The sequence below is a fragment of the Ooceraea biroi genome, chromosome 6, assembly GCF_003672135.1.
Source record: "Ooceraea biroi isolate clonal line C1 chromosome 6, Obir_v5.4, whole genome shotgun sequence".
Taxonomy (NCBI): domain Eukaryota; kingdom Metazoa; phylum Arthropoda; class Insecta; order Hymenoptera; family Formicidae; genus Ooceraea; species Ooceraea biroi.
Window position 1 is genome coordinate 11,448,621 of NC_039511.1, and position 26,961 is coordinate 11,475,581.

The following is a 26,961-nucleotide window of genomic DNA, read 5'->3' on the forward strand; positions in this document are numbered from 1 at the left end:
GAGGTGGACAATTTGTCCATTAACGATTTCAATTGGCCGTTGCAGTCGCAGTTTCGTTGCGGAATAGAAATTTTTTCCTCTCGTTGGCGTTGCTTCTATTCGAGAACAACAATGGCGTAAATAATTGCATTTAACGCGCGGAATCATGCAGGGAATAAATTTGACATAATTGCCGGGAGAAAATTAATTATCAATTACGGAGGCTTGATTGTCAATTCAGATAAAACGAACGGAGGGGATCCCACCTAAAGTTGTGTCTCTATCTATCCAACATCCAACATCCCCGTTGGATTTCTTTTGCGCAGGACGCAATTCTTTGACGTTTCTGCAGAATTAAAACGTCGAGAGAATAAAGTTTTTCAAATGTAATTTTCCCGGTTCTAAGATTAATCTCGCGGAGTCATCGAAAAAGCGGGCTGGACCGTTGTTGCGCTCGCGAGTCGTTTGATTAAATCTCGTTTTCGCGGACAAGTTATTATCATCGTACTTGTCGCGATAACGAGAAGTGGAACCGGCAGACCGTCGACAATTGCGTTCGATATTATGCGCGCGCGGATCGCTGCAACTCGCGTTTATATCGGACTGAATGTCGCTGATTGAATAAGTGGATCTCACGCGCGGTTGCCACTATCACCGCGGCTTTTCTCTCTTTCTCTCTACCTTCGTCTAATTTAGCCTTTCTCGAACTACCAAGAGCAACGGAACTTTGCAACGGCTCCTTCCTCTCTGTGACCCAGTCGCGCCCGTCATCTATTTCCTGGTCCCACTTCCGCGTGTCGTGAGGCACGCTTAATTACACTTCGTCGGAAACGATATTACCGCTCGTTAGAATTTTGCACGCGATGAGTAAGCGACCCCGAAAACATTCGCGCGAATGGGAACGTGTGATTGATGGTGAAATATGTGAAATATCTGAATGAATCACCGAACAATTTATTTTAAAAAAGTTCTAAAATATTCCAGTATAACTCCTCTCTCTTCGTGTCTTTCTTTAAATGTACATTCCGCACTGAACGCTTGCACAAACCACGCTCAATAATGAAAATGATAATTATTAATATGTTATTATATTCATATTAATCTCATTTATTATATCAATATTATATTTTACAAAATCTTCCTCTCGAGCATGCTGTAATACGAAACCGAGGACTTCATTACGGTTACTTTGTTAGAGGTAAAGCAGTTCCATTGGATACATTGTTGACTTGATACGCATTATTGATACTAGATACTGTCAAGCCATAATATCAATTTGTACCAGGGTTGTCAAGTGTCAAAGGCATCAGGATCAGTTGCGCAGTCAGAGTGGCTTTATCGTGCACGACTCGCCGCGATCGTATTGTATCGTATTGTGCCCGCCTTAATTTAGGAAAATCCGATCCGACGCACAAGCGGCCACGCAGTCACTGGAGCATAGCTGCAGTTTCGCAATCGGGGCGAGGGTATTGCCGTCCGTGAACGGTAGCCCGCGTTTCGCCATTCGTGCGACCGTGTTGGCCGTGCGTTGCGCATGGGGATGCCGGTTTACCCGATAATCCGGTAGTTCGGTCCATTGCCCCGCCATAATCCCTGACCCACCTTCGCCACGCTATGGCATCGCTCTGAAAACGACAATGAGCATCTCTTTGCGTTCTCAGCGTTTTTCGTGCCAGCAAACCGCGGTTGATCTCGAGTTAACTTGAGATGCAGCTATTCCTCGATAGCAAAGATTATGTTATGGGATTGCTAAGAAAGTCTTTCTCTCGAAATGAAGTAACTTTCTCTTTCTCTTTTTCCATCTACTTATTAAAAATAATTTTAAAATTATATCTTCAGATTTGTGATATTGTTTCATCCATTTCACAATTAATGGCATTAATGATACAACTGCTAAAACCAGAGCTTGATTAAATGAGCTAACATTGTTAACAACTGTTATAATCAAAACTCTCTCTTTCTCTTTCTTTCTCTTCCTATGAAATCTCTACTTGTTTCCTTGACTAATTATTAAGCAGCCAAGTATAACGCGATAACATGTTAGGCAAGAAGATTCCGCATACAAATAAAAATTGTTCACAGTTATCGAGAGCTTGGACGTGCAGCGAATCGCGTCCAATCCGGGGTAATGGACTGCGGACGTAAAATCGATAGGCTGACGATAAACGTCATTGTCCTTCGAGAAGCAATCCGACGGGGTGGCACCGTAGTTCGATGCATTGCGACGCGATGCGACGTGATGCAACGCGCCGCGCTGATTCGGTCCATCTGCTTGTCAGAATGAGGTATCGGACAGCTTTCTCCATGACCAGGCTTATTGCACTGCCACCTAAATTTCGTCCTGGGATCAGCGGATTGTGAAGTGCGATCGCGGGATGTGTCGCTATGCGTACATCTGCATTAAGTCCTCACGAGCACCCGGAGCCTAATGATTAATCAGGCGATCCGTCAGAAGGAATCAGTCGCACGTAAAGACGTATCTACATCTGCGATATTTTTATCTCATGATTAAATACGAATAAGCTGTATTCTGAATTATATCACATTCTAGATACTATGTATTTTTTGTCCACATTAAAAAATCGTGAAATTGTATTAATATTGAGATAAGCAAATCGCGATTATTCTGTAACTTCATTATTTTATCATTTTAAATTTAAGATGTAACGAGCTTTTGAAGTATTTTGAATATTTCTCATATTTTTTATTTCAATTTCGCAGCGATATTTTGTATTTGTTTATTGTATTATGATTGTTTTATTATTTATTATTTTATATTGTTTTACTAAGGAAAGCTTTCGCGTGATTTCGACAAGCGACAAAATTATTTTGTTAGTGCTCTGACGAAATTGTTTGACTCACAGAGAATAGTATATATTTTCTGAACGACTTCTGTCGCTTTTGCATCCTGTCCCATTAATTAGGGAGCGCGATTAACGTATTAACACAATTACTCGGTTCGTTATATCACCATATACGCATCATCGTGTGTGTCACCAAATTTGTTCAACCTATTTCCGCACTCTCGTTGAAATTCGACAGCATGTATTAGCTAGTTATTACGTATGCCGTACACACGATATCGTTTACTCATTTCAGTTATTATAGCACCACTTCGCGCCCATTATCGATAATGTCCAGAGTGACCAATTTGCAGTTTTGCACCTCTGCCTATTATCTCTAAATATACGCGATAATCTATGACATGTAAAAGTAGATTCGAAACAAAACTCAAATAGATCCAGGTGATATTTTTCTCCTTGCGACACAATATATAACACGTTTTCTTTCTTGTACTAATTATGCACACTAATTTTATCTAATAAAATTAAATCCACGAGATGAAAATATTTACATATTTTTATCTGCCACTTTCAAAGAAAGATTAAAACGTGTAATTTTGTTACTAGGAAAAGAGATTAATTCAATGAATTTTTAATAACAAATTATACAGTATTTTATAGCATTATAATTTTACGTAATTAATGAAAAGACAAAATTATAATTTCCAACAAACTGGTAAATCTAACATTTAAAATCGAACTACACAAAGAATTGGTGAAACGGGCGACGAAAACACGGATCGCGGGAAACCCTCCTAAAATCTTCAGTGAATGCAGTAAACGATCTAAAATCGCGACTGCGGATACTAAGGGCCGGTGAAACTCCGCATCAATATATCGTCAGTACAGTGTCCAAGCATCCGTGGGACGGGTCCGATATCGCACTTGGCGTGATTCGCCCGCCTCGTAATTCGAGGTGGACGGTGAACGTTCCCCTTCTGGTCGTTACAAACGAACCGTGGCGTTGACAAAGTACGAGGTGTGCAAATGAAAAGTGTATCGATTAGGAGCGCACATTGATGAATGATGGTTTAATGAATTGCAGAAATTTTATATTTGCAATAATAAAACAACGCTGTGTATATATGCTCGCATAATAGATATAATGATACATAAATTCGCTTTTAGAACAGTTTTGAAACAACTAGTTTAAATTTAATTTTCTCAATTTTCTAAAAAGTGGATGAAATCATTTTTTAAATCGAATCCTTCAATTACGCCACGTCAAAGATCTCATTGAGCGCATTGAATATTCGCGAATGGGAATTATTGATCTTAATATCAAAGAGAGAATTTCACTATTCAATCCTTTGATGGCTTTGTCAGCCTTGATCAATCGCAAGCGTCAATATCACGCGGGCCTACTGAACGGATCGAGAGCAAGAGGTCCATTTATCGAGAGATGCTGTCTCCATAGAACAGGATAATCTGCAAGATGCTGAGAGAGAGAGAGAGAGAGAGAGAGAAACGCCACGCAGTCATGATTACCAATGTCGAGCCGAATTTGCAGTTTGGGTTGTGTGTCGAATTAACGGTGTCTGCGAGTGTTTCGCAGCAGGCACGCGAAGGTCGTCGCGTCACTTAGCGAGATCATACGACGTCGACGTCGACGTCGACGTTGACGGCAAGTTGCGCCGTGGACGTGTCGGGGTGGCGACGTCGTCGGATGCATGCAAATAACATCGATGCGCCGCCGACAAAGGGGAGCATGATATTCTAGCTGCGCCGCCGGCCAAAGCCTCGGCACCTGTTCCGGGCTTTGTCGGGACACGCACGTACTCGGCATGGCACGGTAACTTGAGTTTGACCAAGGAATTACCCGAAGTGCGAAGCGACAATGGAAATTCTGCTATGCTACCCGAGTTTGTGCATCCATTGTAAACGGATTCGGTAACTTGGACAACTGGAGAGGTCACGCTAGAAATATGCGCGTTTGAAAAAAAAATAGGTACATTGTAGATAACAAACTAGTGACTTCGAATTAAATTACAAAAACTGCCGTACTTCATGAAGAATTTTAACGAAGATGTAATAATGTTCTTCGCCAGCATATATGTTTATATATGAGAAATTCTTAAGGATTTAAGACGAGGTTTTAAAACACAAGACATCAAACTAATTAATAATTTCTATATAGATAGTTTTATGAAATTCTTAATAAAGTGATTAACAAATATCGACAAATGAGGCTGAAATTTATTCCATATAAATCGGCGGATAAATTAATTCTAAATAATAGGCGGACAGTAAATCGGCATGTAAAATGTGAGAGGGGCTTTTTATAAGATAGTCTAGTCACGTTTTCGTGTTTCTTATGACGGTCTCAGTGCGGATTACGTTACTTGGGCGTTATCCGGCGCGCTCTTCGGGGTTTTATCTGTCGTTTCGTTTTGTTCCTACTCTCGTACGAGCAGGTGACTCGCGCCTCGAAGACAAAGTGCTCAGGGAATTTTCTGGGTTAGCCCCGTTCAAGAAAAAGGGCGAACGGAACGACATGGTGCGGGCGAACGGCACGGACGGTTCCAGCCGATAAATATATATCAAGATTAAATCCGGCTTTCTGCAAAAATCCCAGAAATCGCGCTACGTCGATCTCGACCTCGTACTTTATATCCATCTTATCGGGCACCTAATTAGATGTAGCGCAATTGCCCGTGAGATATGTGCTCGCAAAGATTACCGCTAATTCATCTTGGATAAATTGGAGGATAAAAAGTATTAATTTTTATGAAATATTATGATAAAGTATCGTATTTTTTTTTAAACCTAAAAGATTTAATGGGAGTTCAGACGACGAACAAGAACAAAATAATATGCGTAGACGTAGAACATCTAATACAAAAATTAATAATTAAAGAGAAACGCTGAAAGGTGCGATTATTGAACAAGATTACATTCTCTGTCGTTTTCGATCGTGCCAGAAAGAAATTAGTTTTTCCATAATTAATCGCAATCTACCCCTCGACTACTAAGATTCGTCGAAGAAAGATAATGTAACGGCTAAACTTCCGTTACGGTGATATCGCTGACTCTGAATTAACTTCTTGTTACTTCTCGATGGAATGACAGACGAAACGCAACGACTGCGTCTTGCCTAAGTACGCTTTATCGGCTTTCCGAATCGGTCTTCCTCGATTTAATGCACTCCTCAGACTATATATGCTCCAACAAGCTACTTTCGCGAACAATTCTCTTGCTCCTTCTCTCGTTCTTAGTCGATAGCGGCTTCCTGACAGAAATCCGAAGATTTCCACAGCGTCGATTTCAATCAATCCCGTTGCCACCACCACGCCTCCCCTTCCTTTCTCTTTTCCAGCCCTTCGCGCGGAGTTTCCCGTTTACCGTCTTGAGAAATTACCAGGGCGGAGAAGTTTCCCGGACGCTCATTTGCACCAGGCAAATTTACTCTCTCGCTGTTAAATCTGTCGCTGGTTATCGCGAATACGGCGGAGATACGGCCAACGTGCACGAGCGCGAGTACAAGTGCTACAGAGCCGACAATAGCGTTCCGTTAATGAAACGTTTTGTAAGAATCTCCGTTAATTGGACCGCTCCAATATTAACGTGGCCCTTCGCCATTACTCTGAGACCCACTCGTTCGTAACGTTCGTGCGTGTCACTTTTGCATTTAACGAAAAGTCTGTTTATACTGCAGTACACTTCTCTTACTTTATACGAATATTTCTTATTTTACAACGCCGAATAATTACGAAGAAACTGTTGAGAAATTAACGGGAAGCTTTTTCTACGTATTTCTACTGTCAGGTCTGAAAATATTTTGGGATTAACTATAATTAGAGCGATTTTACGAGAGCGGGAGTGATCGAGCTTTTCCCGCCGTTGGCGCAATTTTTCCGCGAAAGTGGTGGAGCACGTCCGTTAATCGGCGAAAAAGCACGTCGCGGAGCAATTAAACGCGGCGCGCAGCCAGTACTACCCCCTAGTCGTTATCCATGAAATTCGCGCTCCGGGGATGCGCTCGGTCGAGTTTAATGATCTATCAAACCCGTAGCAATCGAATATAACTCGGAATTCTCCGCCGCTGACCGTCGGATATCAATCCACTCCGGAGGTAACAAGAATAGGAAAATCATTGCTGCTCGTTATCTCGGAGATCAACGGTGCTACTTGTGTGAATATATACATTGAGTAGCACAAATTCGCTAGAATCTATTTTCTATGTAGTTCTACGTAAAATCTTATCGATAAAAATTGTAAGTAGTGCTATATTTGTAAAAAGATTGACATTCGCTTATCCAGATTATCTAGATTAATCTGGATTTCTTTTTTATCTTATTCTTCCTTATTTCATTCCTTACATTCCATGGATCTTTATAAAATAACAAACATAAATCGTTATTCCAACTTGCGAACTATCGCATGATGCGCCTTCGCGTGCTCGCTTTCTGCATATGAGCTACACTCGATAGTGCCTCGTAAATTAAAAGACACAATGGCTAACGTGGAACGTCGCGGTCCCTCTTCAAACTGGAAATCTGAGAATAAAACGTGAGGATGATCGAGAGGATGGTTGGCGAGAGATGATGGGAAACAAAGGAAGATAAATCGATACCTGAGGCATCCCTCTACACAATAAATTAAAGATATTGACTCGCTAGAATTTATTTTGCAAATACTTTATTATCATGTCACAGTGCATTAAATAATACATAAAATATGTAACAACAAGTAAGTGTAAACAATATAAAACAACACAACAATGGAAAATTAACAATGAATGCATGATACCATAGATATTATATAGAAAATGAAAAAAGCATATATACATATAATTTCTATTTTCAGTTCTAAATGATCGCAGTATCTTTAGAGTATCTTTAGAGAGAGATGCCTCCAATGCGTCGACCAATTTGATAGCATGCACAATGTTGATGCTTAAAAGCCGCGCCCGCTTTTTGGCCCATTTGAATCCACGGTGCACCGTGGGATTCAAATCGCGAGGGAAGAATAGGGGTTCTGTGCAGCTAAGAGGCTTAAGCAAGGGAGACTCGTTAGAAACAAGTGGCGTCGATTAAAAACACCGACCCCGCTCTCGCCGTGATACATTGGTAAACGCGTGACGGTGCTCCAAGCTGTGTGCTTTCTTTTCTTCCCTCGTCCTTTCTTGGATCCTTCCTTAGTACCTTCTGTGCAGCCGTTTTCGCGATCATGCAGAAATAAAAACCTTCCTCCTCGTTTATTTTATAGTAGTTGGTGTTTTATATTTCGACATTGAATTATTTTAAAGAATGGAGGGATATGTATTATCTTTATATTTGTATCTTCAAACCTTATTTCTTTTGTAGTAATTGGTGTTTTTTATCATTCTGACATTGAATTATTGTAAAAAATGGAAGAATGTACACGTGTATTATCTCTACACTCACACCTGAACGAAAAATTAGTTTTACTCGCGCAAACTTATTCGTAACTCTCTGAATTAATTTATTAACTGAAAGTGCCCCGAATAATGTCGATGTCGCGAGGCTCCGGAACTATAAAGACGACGTGCCAACTTACCCCGGATGGCTCATACCAGCGACTTTTCCCGTTACCTAGTAATATATCAGGTAATATCACGCGGTTACTCGCGCGCCCAGCGAAGTGGATACACGCGCGCGCCTACTTTCCTCCGTCTCGTTTTGCATAATTCGAGTGGAGAAATGGAATCCGCAGTGTGCGAGAAAAGCGTGTGGCATATAGAACGTTCTGATTAAGGCTAACGATACGTCCGCCATCAGTAGTGGCATAATAATGTAATACGTAATAATATTAAAGCGAACGTAAGCGCGTATGTTGCACGAGATTGCTAGGCATCTCGTATTTATCCTTGGAGAGCGAGCCAGGATGCAGTAGACCCGGCGCGATAAGCGGTCCATGCCGTAATCTTCTCGGCGATATTAAACTAAATATTATTTATTAAGCATACTGCGCTAAACATGTACCTACTTGTTCTTCATTTACGAGAAGATATTATATTGATAGACTTTTCTCTTCTAACAAATACTTTTGGAACTCTCTGGTCCAAAGGCTTCTGTAACATGGAAATTTCCTATTCGACTTATCAGTTTTAAAAGTTTTAACGTTACGATAAAACTGATAATAAATATTTTATCTTGTAAATCTAACAACTTGCGTTCAGAATATTTGCAAAACAACTGAAAGAAATCACAAAGAAATACAATAATTCGTACTTATAATCGCGCGAGATGTAGTTATCATTGCAGTTCAGATTTTCTTCCACTATCGCTCGAAGTGGAGTAACAAGATGAAGCAAGCTGCAAGCCTTTGGAGACCAGCGACTCCGTCTGCGGTTTCTCGACGTTACACAGACGTAAATTCCGAGCTGTAGCTACCGGCGGTAAATCCGTCCTCGAGGGATCGATCAACGGTGCAATCGCTATAAAACGTTATTGTTGTATATCGAGAAATATGGGCGGACGGAGCGCGTTGTTGAAAACGCGAGCGTGCACTCTGTTCTGCACCATTCATTTATTAAGAATCGCGACCAAATAAATAGCGCTTAGTATTGACAGTCATTCCGCGTAACTTTGTCGAACGCAAAACGCTAGTTTTTTATTACATGAACGCAAATGTACTCCCCTCACGATCATATATATGTATATATTCGCGCGAAATTCTGGGGAACGCGGAGTGAAAAAGACTCGATAATTCAATAGGACGCGGAGCGCGCGCTCCGAAGCGCGAGCAATCAGCATGAAAGCTTATTGTCGTTCCTCCGCGAAGACAATGGCGTATCCCGCGATTACGGGACTTAGACGGCGCGCGGTAAATTCACACGAGATCGTATCGTCACGAGCCATTACGTTATTATTACAACGTGCAGTAGTTTGTCCGTATTACCTTAATGGTACCACGTCGGTCGTATCTCTTCCCTCTTCGCAGTCCTAAGTCCCATATGGCGAAACGCGGAAAGATACTGTACTACGTGACGCAGTAGACGTATTATGTCACTGAGTGTCGTAACACGTATCTACGTGCATGAAATATACGTAATTTAAAAAAATAAAATATTGTTAGATTAATTATTAAAGAAAATTGAATTTTATTCATATTTATTTATCACTTTTGTGCACAATAAAGCAAATTACCTGCAAAATGTTTTATAACACTTTATAACATTGAAGGAGTACAATTAGAAGAAATTCAGATCAAGATATTTTTTGCAGAAATATTGAAAAAAATTATTGCACATTTTTGATATTAATATTACATGTTCATATTAAATATTCTGTAACAGTCTAAAATTAATATTTAAAACAGTCATCGCAGGTCGAATAAAGAATGGAATTTTTAAAATAGTTTTTCTTCAAGCTTATATAATTTGATCAATTTCCCATATTTTCAAATAATTCAGAAAACGAGTGTGTTAAAGATGAACTCGAACATCCAGTGGACATTCTACACGGAAGACACGTCCCGTCGTGCAACGATACGAAGACGAGCGGTCGTACAAAGCGCGCCTTTATCTCACGGCGTGCACGTTATCAGAGTTATCTAGGAATACGAAAATCTTTCTCTCTCTCCCTTACATCTGCAGCATCTCATGGTTGCGTGCATCGCGGCTTGCGCGCGCGGCGTGCAGTCCTGCGTCCTGCGACCTACATCAACAACGGCGCTGCGAGAGCGAGGATACATTATTACTGCCATCGGAAAGCGAAGTTCTCTCCGATGCGATAGTAGCGCGACCGAGAGAGGGCCGGAGGGTGTTTCAGGGTCGGTTGCCATGGCGATATGCTGGGACCGCTGCCACGGGGGTGCAGCCTGGAATATCCACCCTCTTGCCTCTTTTCCGCGATTCCCTCTCCTCCCGCCTGCCTTCCCTCGGCCACCACCCCCTGGTCCCCCGTTCGTTCGCCCCGTCTCGCTCGCTCCTCACGTTTCTCCCGCCGCCACCCTCGCCACCACCGCTCGTCGTTCGCGTTTTTCTCCCCCGGTATACATACGTATTCACTCGGCCACCCTTCACCCTGCCACCCTGTCCTCATCCCTGCCGCGCCACCCTCGCCGGCCCTTTCGTCTCTTTTGTTCCCAGGCTGACTCCCTTCCAACAGTGGCAACGGTGGCTGACTAGACTTTCTCTCTTTTTCTGCTTTCTTTCTCGTTCCTTCTCCGACGTCTAATCGCGCATCGTCCACCCCCGCGGTTTTATTTCGTCACGGCGAGTTTAATTCTAGGTGCCGCGTCGCGTTATATGTCGCTTCCCTCGGTCTCTCTTTCCCTCTTGCGGTATTGTTTCGCGATAACGATCGATAGCGCGTAATAACGGTCCGCGGAAACGTGACTATCGCGCCGACGAAATTTCGCGGAGACCTGACGTGTCTGACGCGGATCGCGCCAATCGCGATTCACAAGTTTAAACAAGCGACCTCATTAATAGCCGCTCTCCCGCGCTGCGATACAGTACCCGCAGAGAAACCTGTATTACTCGTTGTCAATACCGTAAGGAAGTTTAGACGTACTATATGAAGTTATAGTTTGGGTTTCATGCTATTTATAAACTATGTTTCTATTAAGGAAACTATGTAGAAATTACCGTGAGTACTAAAATGATGAATTATTTGGTTCAAAAAATAATTATGATATATCTGGAAAATAGTCTAATAAATATGTTATTTAACATATAAAAACAATTATTGAAAATTAATTGGAATGCATTCCAATTAATTTTGCAGAACATTTTTTTAAATCCAGAAATTTTCAAACATTTGAACGCTTTTTACTCATCAGTTGAAAGTGTGCTTTTTTTTAAATCAATAATCGAATGGAGAACGTCATTCAATACTTTGTTATTTCCAATATTACGTCCATGTAATCTTATCCATGCGCTAAGAGGAGATAAAGGACACGTTCACCATAATAAACGCGTCCCGGAATCCCGGACACTTGTTAAGAAGCAATTACTCTCTTCGTACAGAGAGCCATTTGCGAGGAGGCTATTTCGCGTGAAAATCGCTCGAAAATCGCTCTGCACCCTCGTTAATTTGAATTACTCGCAGTCGCTTGGTCGACTCTCAAAGACTGCAAGGAACTCGTTCGTCGCGCGCGATTCGCGTCCATTCCCGCACGGAAATTTGCTGGGATCCAGGGAAAAGGAAGACACAATAAGAAAAAGGAAAAGGGACAGAAGAAGAAATAAGAAAGCGTCGCTGCGGAAAGGGAACGTCTCCTAAGATATACGAGGACTACGACGCCGCTGCGGGTAAATTGTAACCGTGCCGTTTCCTCCGAATGCACATGCATGACTGCAACCGTACTGCACTCGTGACGAAGTGCCCGTCGTTGGTGCATGTGCATGCGCACTCGCGAAAAAAAATGAGGCACTCGCCGAGCACTTTATTCCCGCTCTGCGAGGAGTGTTTTTAATGGCGACGCTGTATATATATTCGGGGAGAGCGAGAGGGGAGTCTTCATCCTCTGCTCGGTATCGCATCGTATTTACGGATAATTTTATAAGCACGAGCGCGCTTTTAATAGCGATTCATTCAATTTCGTCCGCTGGAGATTCCTCGCGGAAAGATGTATTTTCCCCAGGTCCCCGGTGTTTTTCTCATCGGATACCGCGAGGCAATCTCGCCGAGCATACTAATTAACTTTTAACGGGAACAAATAGATGACGCAATCAAGTTATAAACTAAGCGTGCGCATTAATTCTTCCTGTGAATGCATGAGGAATTATTTTTCCATCCAGCAGCATCACAAGAAACGCGCATACGTAAATATATTATCTAGCTGTTTTCTCGGTGTTTCATGAAAACGAATATTCAGTACTGTAACTTTGTTAATTCCTTAAAATAAAAGCTTTGAAGGTCTCAGTTAATGTAGATATAAATTATTACAACTGTATTAAAAAGATACTAATTTTCTGTGAATTTACTATAATTTCTTTTACGTTTACTTTGAATAATAGAATAAGAATAGCGTTACAATATAAGAGAGCAAAAGAGGTGACGTTATGGAACGCTCGGCTCTATTCCAAGCGAAAGAATGATCGGAGTGAACGTTGTTGGCGAGAAGCCGTTAATTACCATGGCTGTTAGGCGATGCAAGAGGAAACGCTTCCGTCCATTGCCTCGTGAAATATACATTGATCATCCGCAGGACGGGAAGGACGGAGTGATTAATTAGCGCGCGATAGACGTCGTGAGGAAGCCTTCTCGACGAAGTCGATCCCGCAGCCATCGCCGCTAACGAAACACGTGTCACCGCGCGTTAAGTCGCAGACCCGCACCGATGCGACACGCTCGTTAATCACCGGTGCGCATCGAGCGTGATGGATTGAAACCAATGGCGCATCCATACATGTCACTTTCTTTCGCTGCGAATCATTTTTCCCTTCGATTCCCGTTCCCAAAAGATTCCTCTCATTTTTTTGCAGTGACACGATGTATGGGAACATCATTTAGCTGGCTGAAACTCGCGAGTTCTTGTTCTTATGGAAACATCAAAACCGATTTTCTTTGAAATAATATGGACATTCTGCTACACCGAACAAAAGAAAATTGCATTAAATTTATCAGGAGTGGTACTGAATTCTCCAGACAAAATTCAGAATAAGATTTTCTATGACTGATTCGATGAAAGAAATGTTTAAATACAGTTTTATGTTTTAATGTTGTAATGTTTTCAAACATGCGTAATGTTTTTCATTCGTTTCTATATTTCATTTTAATCAGAATTTATTTTAAAAGAAAAAAGTACTTTTTACACTCAGTTTATTTAAATTGTTTTCAAAGAAATTTTTTTATCTCTCTTCTGTCTCATAAATTATCAGTCAGCTCTTCATGCACATTTTCTTCTTCGTGATGGTAAATGCCTTCCACATTTAGCTTGTATCAAAGCATCGAAGGGCGCATAAAAATAACCGCGACATTGTCGTCAATGACATATTGATGAGGAAAAGTATACGATGTTGGTCGATGTGAGTGCCTACATCGATGTTGCGCTCTACAATTATTATTAGCCCTAATGACTATTATTAAAATTACATGCTTTAACCCTATAGCGTGATGTCTGAGAATAGCGGCGTAAGTGTAGCGAATCAATTATCGAGGTATAAGATAATATTTGCATGAGTCGAAGTAAGTAACCCCTTGCGTTACTTCGCTGAGATAACTCTCATAATCAAATATTTTATGAACGACGTCAATATCGCGCTCTATCAATAGTCTCAGATCTTCCCAATTTTCCGAGAGTATTGCACCCAGAGCGAGCAATCCTGGTGACGTCAACAATATGATAAAAGTGCTCACATAACTGTCGGAGATCGTCGAGAATCGAGGAAACCTTCTCGCATTGCATGTGTAACGTTACGAAGGGCAATAAAGTACAAGACGATATTTCAGATATCTACTAACATTTCGCTCTTGAGAAGTGCTACAAGAATAGCGACGGCATATTCGAAATTTGGAAAGAATATCTCCGCGAAATGGGAACTTACCGCTCTCATATTTCTGGCCTCGAGATAAGTCTTGGATTCTCTGGACCCGAGCATCCGCGTAATGTCTAAGATTGATGCGTGAGATATACCGGAGAGGAAAGCATATTTCGAAGGAACGAGCGAGAAAATAGGAAATCTGTCTCGACGGAAAGCTGGCGCTGCGCCTCTCTTCCGTTATCAGACAATTGAAAATTCCAACGAGAGATAAGCGTCGCGCCTCGTTCTCCGTAATCGAGTGACGATCGACGGACAGTCGCATCGAAATTCCTTTTAGACGGCCATTTTTCCCTGCGAGACGGGGGAAAAAGACCTGCGAAGATTTATTTGCGCTGTCGAGGAGGAATCGCGACGAGCTCGCGGAAAAGTGACACCAAAACGCGGAAGAGCGGAAGCGGAAGAGCGGCGGCGGCGACGAGCCAGCTGCAAGTCGAGTAATAAACGACGGCGATGAATAATAATTTATCGAAGGAAAATTCTGCCGGCCGATACGAACCGGAGTTTTCCAAGTCGGAGCATTAGCCCAGTTCTCGCGGATAAGGCCCTTCTTCGCCTCTCCTGAGGCATGCTGCACCCCTTCCCCGCGTCCGCTTTGCTATGCTCTCTTTATTCCGCAAAGCCACGTCCGCATAATGGCTATTCAGATATCGAATCGATTTATTTCCCCGGGGGCTTTCGGAAACTTCGCCCAAGCCTGCGGTGAACTTGAAATAGCTGTCTCTGTCTCTTTCCCCGCCCCCTCTCTCTCTCTCCTCTATCTCTCGCCTTCGTAGTACGCGCTGCGGGGCTTCCTGCAGAATTCGAGACTTGCTGTAGCATGAAATGTTCATTAGATCATATTCGTTTCGCGAAATTTTTATTGTCGCGACGCATTTTGTGTCACGTTTCTAAATCGACCATTAAGGGAGACGCGGGAGATACGTCGTAATTTATGCCCATAGTCGCAGGGCGGATCGAGCGTTTATTTATGTACACGTAAGTAACTGACGGTGCGTCATATTTCTCTAACATCTTTTCACGTAAACTCACTGTATATTTTTTTATAAATAATCTCTTTGATCTTATGAATATCACGATAATTTAATATATTATATAAATATGAATAACATTAAAGGTAATAGTTATAATTTTGAAGATCCTGCTAAAATTCATAAAAAGTGTAATTTAGATGCAGATTTTGTGCGTTTGAGGAATATTAACTGGGTTGGAATATTTGATATAATCGAATGACTGATTTAGTTACATGGTTAAATGAATGGATGGATGGAAAATTAGTTTCATTAGATAGATAAATGGATATGTAGATAGATTCATATCTAGTTAGAGCAATTATTGAAGAGATTTCGATATAATGCGAGCAGAACGACTGCTCCTCTATAAATGTGATTAAAATCACATCCAATTAAGAAAGACCGATGGAAAATCGATAACCGTTAATGGAAAGACCGAGTGATAGAATGAGAGATATTTTTACAGATATCCATTTATATATATATAAATATATATATATATATATATATATATATAAGCATATACACACGTATGCATTATGTATAGGCATTATTTTTATATACAATTAGTCGCTTAATATACAATTTATCATTTGTCATCATTATATATAATATAAATTATATATAATATATTATAAAATGTAAAACCTAAAATTAAAATCCAATGTTTTAGCACACCGTGTATATCTTGCATAGCTCAACACTTGTCACTCAAGTCTTATTATCACTTTAAAATTTTATTTCGCAAATATAGCAAATATTATCAGAATATTTTATTTGCATCGCAATATTAGAAGTAAGTAGCAATTTTATTGTGACATCTTGGCCGAACAGCTTGATGGCTCTTGATTATTTTCTTATTGGGTTTTAATGAAATTCATCCTCTCGAAACATGACCAAAGTTACGTTTGATCAGGAGAGAGACGAAACTTGGTAACTATGTCTATCTGGATTTACTTCTACACATAGCGATGTGAGATACACACCGGGACGTGCACATTAAGTCTCCGCGACGAGCTTACTTGAGAGAATAGTTTAAGTGCCTTTCTAGGCGAAGCTCATCAGGACGCCCGTCAAATAATTAATGCTCTCCCCGAAGAGCGCGTTTGTAGCCCTTTGAGGCTCATTGCGACATTTTGACGCATCACTCCTTTGAAAAACATCCCCAGAAGCAATATCGCATATTTTAATTTCAGAATTAATTAACAAAAAAAAACACGATATGAAATACGCAAAGAGACTCTTTGCTTTTCACTCAACATGAGTTGCTACTAACTAATGATTATTTAAAAAGATATATAAGTAAAATTATGTAAAAATTAAGAGAATTTAAGATCATTTCATATAAATCAAGAATATCTCCTCAAAAATGATGAATCATTCTCACTCTAAATAAGACATTAAATGCTTGAAAAGAAGAGCATGAAAGAGCGCAGCTATTGTAAGTAGATCTACGGATTTTCCGTATCGCGAAACAAGATTGCAATTGCAAGCTGACTGACCTTGTTTGGGTATCCGTTGTATCTGAGCAGTTTCTTGCAACACTTGCCGCGGTTCTCATAGTAGAACATCTGCACCATGTCCGCGCGATCGGTCGCGCCGCTGACAGTGAACGGCGTCCGGGATGACGATGGCGGTTGCTGCTGTTGCTGCTGGGCCGGCGATTGCCGACGCCCTAATGGCACGCACGGGCACCACCCCGAGACCATCACACCGATCGGGCCTACAATCGGCCTGATTTGCTTGACCCGAATCTGCGTCAAACCCCTCTTCGCTTCTTCGATCCCTCGAAGATCACTTTTCGCTGAAAATGAGTCTCTTCATGGTACCCGCCTTGTCACCGACTTCTCGTCTGCTCGACTTTACGCTACTACACGTTTCTCCAATTCTGCAGGACTCACGGGTAGATCTCGTTAGAAACCCGGCAATTTCGTTCGCGAAGTTGTGGTTTCGTTAATGCATGTCTGGAGTGTTGGCGAGAGAGACGATCTTGAAATGGTACTTGTAATGGTAACGATGGTTGTCACGTGGCGCGAATTTGGCAACGATTCTGGTACTAGCTGCCGGTGCTTTTGGCGACGTACACCCTAAGAATTTTAAAGAAAAAAAGGAGCAATTAGAGATCAGGGATGGTATTAGATAGTGCGGGTTGTTCTACTCTCTTTCTTCTTTCTCATTACATTTTCTTATTTCCGTTTCTTATTAATCGCGAAAAATCTATTAAAATGTAAATAAATACCAACGGAATATGATCATCTGAACAATTACGAATCTCGAATTAGAGTTTCGCGCTTTTACTATGCTATGTTATTTTATGTCTTGATAGATCGGAACTTATCGACTTTTCTTTCGTTACAAGCGAATAAAAGTGCACCTGCTGAATGTTCTGGCAGGGATTAAATTCTGAGTCGAGTCAATTTAAACCCAAGTTTCTCCCCGCGAACATCAAGATGAAACTACGAAACGTGACAAACGTCAAGGGAAGAGAACGAATCCCGGCAGGATATTTGTACGCGAAACTACCATTCATTCTAAAACGCGAGTAGCTTTTCAAAGGAGTCTGCCTGATTAAAACCGAGGGCACGTCAGTGGATTCCGACCGAATCCATTATCGGTTAAAAAAAACGCGTGCTTTCCGTAAATCAACGGCCGTTAGATTTGCCGTTCGATCTTGCAACTTAAATTAACGACTGCTGCAAAAAGGCGAGAGCTTGATAAATCGGTAAATAGATGGATGAAGGTCGTACATGGATGAATTCTCATTAGCCCCTAAGAGCATGGGATAAATAGATATAATATATTTAGATCTTGGAACGAGGGAAAGATCTGAAAAAAGAAGAAAAGAAACTAGGATTATAGAACGTGATCACAATTAATGCACAATAAGATCGTCAAATAAATATCAAATCAAATAAATACCGATGTTGAAAAATTTGCATACACGAATTACAATATTTGGAAATGTGCGTTAAAAAGAGTAATAGTGCTAACGAACAATTATAATAAAAATGCAGTAATATTAATATTTTCAAATGATGCGAAAATGTACTTTTATTTCAAAACTCTATTTCGCAGGTATTTTTGCACGTCAGTATTGATTAATCGACATTTTAAACTGCAAGGAAATATGTAAAAACGGCTGCGTAAGAGAATAATTTTCTAGCACATTGCATTTGTAATGATATGCAAATCATTCGATTATATCACAGAGCCATTAGAAATTGCCGGTGCGTTTTGTTTGCTGACAAAACGAGACGGGTGCGACACGAACTGTCTAAACTCGGTAAGAGAAGAGAAGAGGTATAGAGAACAGTGAAGCTATAAAGATAGGAAAAGCAACAACAGGAATTTGCAATTCATGAGAACTGTCGTCGTCGGCCGTACGTTAGTCACAGAATGCGCGACCTAATTTAAGAATGGAAAATTCGCGCCCTGTCCCTTTTACTCTTGGGTAATAAACGCGTCGCGTAATACCGTGCAAACATCATTCGACTTATGGAGAACAGCGAGGAGGAATTTCCATCTTCCATTTCCCATTTCCTTCGACAAAAGATCGACATGACGATTTCATCGAGGAAATTATTCCTCTTTTATTCCAACAAAATTCTCCATCAAAATATTATTTACCGTTTCGTTCAATGCAGTATAGACAAATGGGATTTATATTTAAGCTCGGGACCCCTCGACACAAAACTCCCTCAGAATGCGCAAGGATAAGAAAGAGGGTGTTATGAAAAAAATGTTTGTTAAGAGAGGATACAGAATTACCGACGAAAGAAGCCGGTGTAGAAAAATACGGCGATATTTCCGAGTCATCCAAGTCGTAACACGCAGTCGCGTTACCCGGGAAGATTAATTAGGGCATGATTTATATGTATTTCCAGGGCGAAAGGGCGAAGACGCCTCTTTCGCGTTCTCCGAGATAAAGCCGATCGCACGTTGCAGGGGGAAGGGGTGTCCGGGATTTCTGCAGTCTCCTCGTTTCGTTCGAATTTAATTCCTGTCCGACCTCGTAATACGGGTCGCCGAGGTGGCGAGAGGACGCGCGATAAGTTCGCTTTTACGGTTGTGCCAGATGACGTCGACGCGAACCTCGTTTAATAAAGCAGAGGTCCGTGCACTAGCCCTCCTTCTCGCAAACTTCGAGTCACCTGGTATACGTCATAAAGACTGTAATCGGTCAAACGCGCGGGATAGCCGAGATGAACGAGATAGCTCGCCGTGAAAACTGAAATTTCCGGTCGCGTTCATTAGCATTTAGCTACGGCATTTTAGTTATTTTAGCAGTAGGTATATATTCGTAACATTTTAGTTACCGCAATTTTTATTATTTTTCTGTACTGCCCCAGGCAGCTGCGAAAAAATAATTAATTTCGAAGCTAGAATTGTTTTAGTTAACACACATTAAATTGCAGATGTGTGCGTTGTAACGCATTTTTCATGAAATCACTGCAAATGTCAGGGGAAAACAAGAGATTACCATGATCGGTGGATTTTTTTCAAGAGACAGTGAATTGTTAAGCAGTATTGGTTGAACCATGAGAAACTCCAGGTGATGAACATTTTACGACTCCCGGTGGACGGAGTGAATTTCTATATTCATGGAAGTCTGCGGATTCCGCGTCGCAAGCTGTAACCATATCTGTGGCATAAACGTTTTTACAGAAAAACATCCATTCTTATGAGAGAGAAAAACGATTTTGGTAAAAACGCAAACAAGAAAGTACTCGTTGAAAATTACGAAAAGAGGATGGCGAGTGGAATTTGACGAGTATATACGTTCCCTCGTAACTTTTTAACCGGTTCCTTTCGTTCTCTCTCTCTCTCTGGACCCATTCGTCCGTTGATGTAACAATTTTTCATTGTGACATTTCTGGCTTAGAGTTGTCCCTCGAGAGTTTAGCTTGCTCCCGTTTCATTCCTCTGACCGAGTGGTCATAGATTACTTACTAAAACGGAGTCACTGCGTAATCTCGAGTTCTCGTTACAATTCTCTCATGCAAAGCCAGACAGATTTATATATTATTTCATTATTGCAATACACGCGGCCGCGCAGATTTATAATTATTCAGTTTTCATGGTGAAAATATTGTTTCACTAAAATCACTGAAAATAATTGATCAATGCAACAATATGAAACATTTCGTTTAGTTGCGCATCACGTATTACTGATATCTAAACTTTATTTATCTATTATTTTATATTTTCCAAAAGTAATTTTAAATTTTAAATTTGTATATTTTGTATTTTTTATAATTTTATATTTTAAAAAATATAAAATAATAAAATATAGAAAAAGCTAACAAAAAATAATTCGTAATTTCTTTTTATTTATATGCATTATTATTAATGCATATTAAATTAATATATTTTAATATATTAATATTATTAATATATTAAAATATTATTAATTCTCTAATTCGCTTGTTTTTTCAATATGATACTTTCATATTTATTTGAATGTTCAAGTGGTTCACAGCGATCGCTGTCAGATTGAAGCGTTCTGCTTGATCGTAAACTAGTTCGATTGAATAAGTTCGGAGGGATTCCTCGCCGCTGTCGTAGCCATCACTGCGAATTTTCCCTACGGTACGCAACTTTTGGGGATTGGCTGACTAGTTCTTGGCGGATTTCTGCACGAATGAGCTACGTCGACTCGACCGGTCTCGCCGGAATTGCTTCGTTCGGAGTCTCGCGTGGAATCGCTAGTAAAATCAACGACAACGGCATCGATTTTTCAGCTGCAAGTCGAAGTTTAATTAAATCGCGGCGCGCGGGACTTGCGGGCGAGAGGCAACTACGTCGAATGGATATAAAAAAAAACCATAAAAACGTAGATTAACCCCTTGGTTACCGACCGCGACGCATCGCACGAATCGAGGGAATTCGTACGAAAAAAAAACCCATAGGATTCATTACTATCGAGTAATGTATCTGCGGAGATAATCTATGTAGTATTAAATAAATATATATAATAATAAAAAGCAGAGTATTAGAATGATTTGAAGAGATTAAATAAATTATGACGACCGCAGAAATGCTATTTATATAAAATTTACAACTTTAAATTTTTTTTATTTTATTAAAGTTAAGTTGAGTTGAGAAAAGATGTTACGTTAAAAGCATTTAACTTAGTATTCTAATGTTATAATAGAAAACATAAAAGTTAAATATAATTTACATTGTAATTCAAATATAATTATTATATAAATTGCAGACGAAGATATTAAAAATAACGAAACATCGCGATTTTTGGTCAATTAACGATTCAATAAATTGCAACTAACAGCAAGAAATAAATGTGTTAGATATATAGTCAGGATTAAAGTAATGATACGGCATGCAAATAGCAAAAAAAAGAAATAAAAATATCCAGAAACAGAGTGAGTCACAGCGCAACCGCGCACGCGTTCGCATTACTCTTGCGAGTAATCGCGAGAAAGCTTGTCGGGGAATATTTCGTGAGCGTGGCCGGTTTTTACGAGCGCGCTTTTTTCCCCGCGTATTTACACGGTAGAGAAAGAGAGAATGCGCTCGTTAAATCCGTCGCCGGTGCCCGTATGCGCGTTCTCTTTGCAAGTTCGACGAGTAGCTTTGTAACAAGCCGTCGTCACCGCGAGTACAGTCACGTGCGTGCAAGCTCGTTTCCGGACTTTATAAAGCTCCCACGATAGTTATCGCGGCAAATAAACAGCGCGAGTCGGCGCAGCTGACGTGCGGGGGCTAATGTAAACTCGCATAAGACGATCACATGTGACGTATGACACGCAACGAGCAGGAAGTTATCGAGCACGTGCGTTTGGGACATCAAGCGCTCCAAGAAGTTCCACGAGCCAGGTCTTTTCTGCACGGACGGCCGAAAGAACCGAGAAAGTGGAGTTAAGGACTTTGAAAATTGACATTTCCTCGAAGTTAATCCGTGCGTCAATGTCGCCGCATGTTAATTCTGTCATCGCGGTGCTCCAAGATTAACGGTGGTAATTCGTACAATATTTGATGATACTAATTTGTCCAATAATTAACGATAGAGATGAATAATATTGATCCTGATTTTTCAAGTGCAGAAAATTCGCGGAAAAATTCCGCCGAGTCGCGGTTATTGTCGATTACCCGTCCGAAGTCTCGCCTCCTCGCAGAGGAATAAAGGCGCTTAACCGAGCCGAACGTATCATATGCACCTGCAACATCCCCCAGCCGACAGTTTGATGTATGAGACCGCGGCGACGCGCGCGAGCGACACGAGCAAAAAGTCTCGCCGCGCCGTAATCCCTCTTCGTTCCCCGAGAAATCTCATTACGGAAAAGTTTGAGGGAAGGCTCAGGCTGCGTCGCGTCACGCGGGGATACGGGGGTTAAGAAGCAACCCCTCCACGCACGGGAGTCTACAGTGCGTGGAAATTGCGAGCAGAGAACGAGAGAATGAGAGAATATTCTTGTAGCCATTCTCCGAGATAACTTTTCGCGATATCTTCAACGGGATGCTGGGGACTGCGATGAAACTTAAACTTGTTGCGGCCCGAAGTTATAACATGAATGAGGCTCTTCTGCCCTTTTATTAAATTTAGAATTCTTGAATTGATAATATAATTCATTCATAAGTATTTTTTGAGATATTAGGAGAGAAATTCTCCGCATCATGGGAGTCCGTTATAATCTTATTGCCCTATATATTCTGAAGAGTACAGTGAAATTAAGTTTTTTGCAACAGTAATTATAAAAGCAACTTGCAAATTATACTTGGATTAAGCGTTAATCATTTATGAATAAAACTATTTCTTATGTATATCTTTAAAAGATTTTATATAATATGAATAATCCTTCAATTTATAATAAGAATGGATTACATAAAGAACTGTCAAAAATGTAAAATTAAAATGGTGAAAAGGCGAAATAAATTTAAAAATAATTTACAACATAGCGAAAGCTCATTAAAGAGTATACATTAAATAACCAAATCGATATTACTGTAATCTGCGGTTAGTGGTAATAAGGTAATGGCAACAATAACAATTTAATATTGGGATACGAAGTTGAACACTCCGGAAACAAACATGGAAATACATTTCCATTACTATTATCTAAAGTAACGTTTGCTGTTGTTAAATTACACACTCAATTACTTCATCCTTTGCGCGAAATGATAAAACGAGATGATGAAAACGCACCTTCGTGAGCGAATACTCGATCGAATCCGAAATCCTACGAATCGAGGCCTCTTTCTCCAAGTGTATCGACTTCGTTGTACCGAACTTCCTCCGATTCCGAGGGCAACAGAACCGACCGGCGCGCACACACCGTAACTAGGGCCGCCGGATATTACATCTCGAATTTCCGGCGGTCTTAATCCTCCTGCCGCACGTTCGGCGCATCCTCCCCGCCGTCTATCTCAAAAAGGCTCACATCGGAGCATCTCTCGAGGCAGCGGGAACGAGAAGGATGCCAAACGAGCGGCGCGAGGAGGACAACGCGGTCGGAGAGGGACGACGGAAGGAGAGGACGATGGGCTTCCTATTATTGGATCCGGCAGGACGATGTTGAGCGACAGGAGGAAGCAGGCAACCGCGCACACTGCACCGGATGGACGCGAGTCGCGTGTTTCAGTCGACGTGCGGACGCGGACTAAAGCCCTCGACGGACGGACGATCGCTCGTCGTCGCGTCACGTCGGCTCGCGCGACGGCGAGAAGCGGCGGCGGCGCTTCCTCTTCCCTCGTCGTCGTCGCCCGTACGGCGCAGGGCTGACTGAGGGTGGCCGCGACGCCGAGCGTCGCGGCGTGCCGCGCCGCGCCGCGCCGCCGTACCCCGACACCCTCACGAGCTTGCGTTTATCCGTGTGTGCCCGAGTTGCGCCGATCTCGCACATCTGACCCCGTCGCCGGGGAACCTTTGTCCGTTAGGGCAATCATTTAGCCGGGGAAAAATCGACTCGATTACACGAAGGAGTGACCCCGCCATTGACCCCGCAACACGCTGCGAGCTTTCAGTTGGTGATCACCCGCTGCTGACTTTATTAATCCGGTCGGATTAATTTCGCCTTCTGGATTAATCTCGCATTCATCAGCTGATTATTTAAAGTTGCGTTCGATGAAAGAAATGCTTTTTGTTTTGAAAATGCATGTTCATGATGAACAGATTATACAGGAAATTTTTGTATTAAGTTTTTGAACTTTGTTGTAGATATGAGATAATTAAACAGGAAAGTTGTGGGATAATTTGCTGAAGAAGCAGATGAGCAGTTTCTAATTTAAAATCCCATTCGCTCTCGGTATCATTGTAACATCGCATAACTGCCGTGTCGTATTTCATAATAAGAAGGAGAATACTCGAGATCCCGCAGGATCACGATACAGCAATTGCTGAGCGACCAACGACAATTCACGTGGCTCGAAAGGTATATTAATAAACGGTACACAGGACAGGAAGCAGCATTTTCTTCTCCTCTTTTCTCCACGCTCTTTGCGCTCCTATATCACCGGTGCTTTTTCTTCCTTCCACCGTCTAATATACAATGTTTCTCTGTGTGATGTGTATGTGTGTGCCGCGATGTACATCTTGTCAAGACCAAGAATATCATCATTCCTCTCGTTTCCTCAATCCTCTCTGGCTCCTTTTATTTTGTGAAAAGGAAAACGAGCAGGAGAGTTGGCCACTCCGCGGCTGCGAGCACCATTTCGCTTCTTTGATACCTATCTGTCGTTCGTTCGTCTCCTTTATCTTTCTTGTCGCGCTCATCGCCGCTCCGCCGTGCAATAGTCGCGTTTTTCCTCTTGTATTTTGCTTTCGGATGCGTTGCAACGTCCAACTTTGCGTCACCCGGAGAGAAAACACGTCGGCCATTGGCCCATTTTTACGTCCACCTCGTAAACCGTTCGCATCCGTTCGAAATGCTCGGACATATTTGACGAGGACATTGCTACTCCCACGAAGTGCAAACATTTCAAATGTAAGGAGTGAAAATGGAAGATAAAGGAAATTTTAACATGTTGCAAAAAACGACGATACTGTACGCATCAGGTTTTATCGTAAATAATTAATAACTCCAAGTTTCTTCATATAACAAAGCACACTTATATTTCCATTAATACATGAGTATCCACTCCCACATTAACTCAGTCCTTTGAGTTAACAATATAATAATAGCACGTGTAACAGTCTCTCGTACACGTTGCTAAACACGTCTATACGCTAACGCTCTCAAGGGCCTTCTCCCCCCTCTGAAATTTCGCAAATCATCGCTACTATAACGCTGCGCCGATACGCTATCTCGCGACCGCCTAATCTATCATTAAATCGCATTCCTTTTAGCGCTTGGACTCTACCGCACTCTATCGCTTACAGTTTCGGCCATTCTACACCTATAGTTCGTCCCGAACTAGGCCTGAATACAACATACTTTTACATTTGGTAAATTACCAAAGAAAAGAAAATAAAATAAAAATATATTTGTTCTCGCTTGCTATTTAGTTAATTTTTTTCTTCTTCCTACCTATACTAATCTTATAGTTATTCTAACCACTTATGTTACCCATTACCTATACGATACTAATATATATATATATATATTTTTTTTTCAATCCTCCTCTTCGCTATTCTGATCACTTATCCTGATCCACGGTTTTATTTTGTCCGCTGACAAAATGGTATTAAGCGGTTTTTGCGTGAGATTGTATCCGGGTACATCGGTAATTACCAATCGATTTTTTTGCAAAATCTTTTTAACCAGATACGGCCCTTTATATTTAGGTAACAACTTTCTATTTATTCCAGGTTGATTTTGTAACACTCTAATCATAACTAAATCACCTTCGGTATAACTATTAGGTTTTTTGTGTCTTTTGTCATACTTAGTCTTATTATACTCTTGTACCGCTCTATTAACTAACTTAGCTGCATCTCTTAATTCTTCGCGCTCTTTCTGCATATCAGTATCAGTCGCCGTTAATTCTCGAATAAATCTACATAACTCTTTATCAGTATTTCCGCGTTGATTATATCCTAATAATAACTTACTGGGTGTGGTATTTATGGACTTGTGCCATGTATTATTCAATACGTGTTGTACCTTTCCCAATACTTGGTACCAATTTTGTGGTTGTTCGACCATTTTCGCTAATGTGGACTTGAGGAATCGGTTCACTCGTTCCACTTGGCCATTCGCCCAAGGTAATGCCACCGCAGTCTTTACATGCTTTATCTGATTATCTTGCATAAAGACAAAAAATTTATTAGACGAAAACGCAGTTCCGCGATCGCTTATAATTCTTTCCGGTAAGCCGAATAACGTAAACAATGATTGCAATTGAGAAATAACCTCATCCGTTGTAGTAGATTTACATGGATATAGCCATACATATTTAGTGTATGCGTCTATGACAACCAAAATGTATCTGTAATTATCTACGGTTTTTTCTAATGGACCAAAATGATCCAGATGAATCGTATGCATGGGCATCGGTTTTATCTCGACAATTTCCATTTCGCCTTCAACTTTACCTGCAGCAATAGAATGACTTAGACATTTAACACAATTTTCGATATATTGTTTAATTCTCAATTTCATGCACGGAAACCAATAATGCTCAAGAACTCCATGCCTCGTTTTGTCTATTCCAACGTGACCTAATTCATCATGTGATATACGGATGATATTATTTATCATATTCTCCGGGATAA

General features: G+C 41.0%; 1 protein-coding gene across 1 annotated transcript in view; it reads right to left on the reverse strand.

Annotated features, from left to right (window-relative positions):
• The window catches only part of LOC105284134, a 44,293-nt gene extending 20,267 nt beyond the window's left edge, over positions 1-24,026 (reverse strand). The window contains exons 1-2 of the mRNA XM_011347424.2: positions 23,455-24,026; positions 16,793-17,377 (exon numbers count right to left, since the gene is read on the reverse strand). Of these exons, the coding sequence (XP_011345726.1) occupies positions 16,793-16,999 (207 nt within the window). The 5' untranslated portion in view covers positions 17,000-17,377; positions 23,455-24,026. The remainder of the gene's footprint in view (positions 1-16,792; positions 17,378-23,454) is intronic.
• Between the last annotated feature and the right edge of the window lie 2,935 nt (positions 24,027-26,961).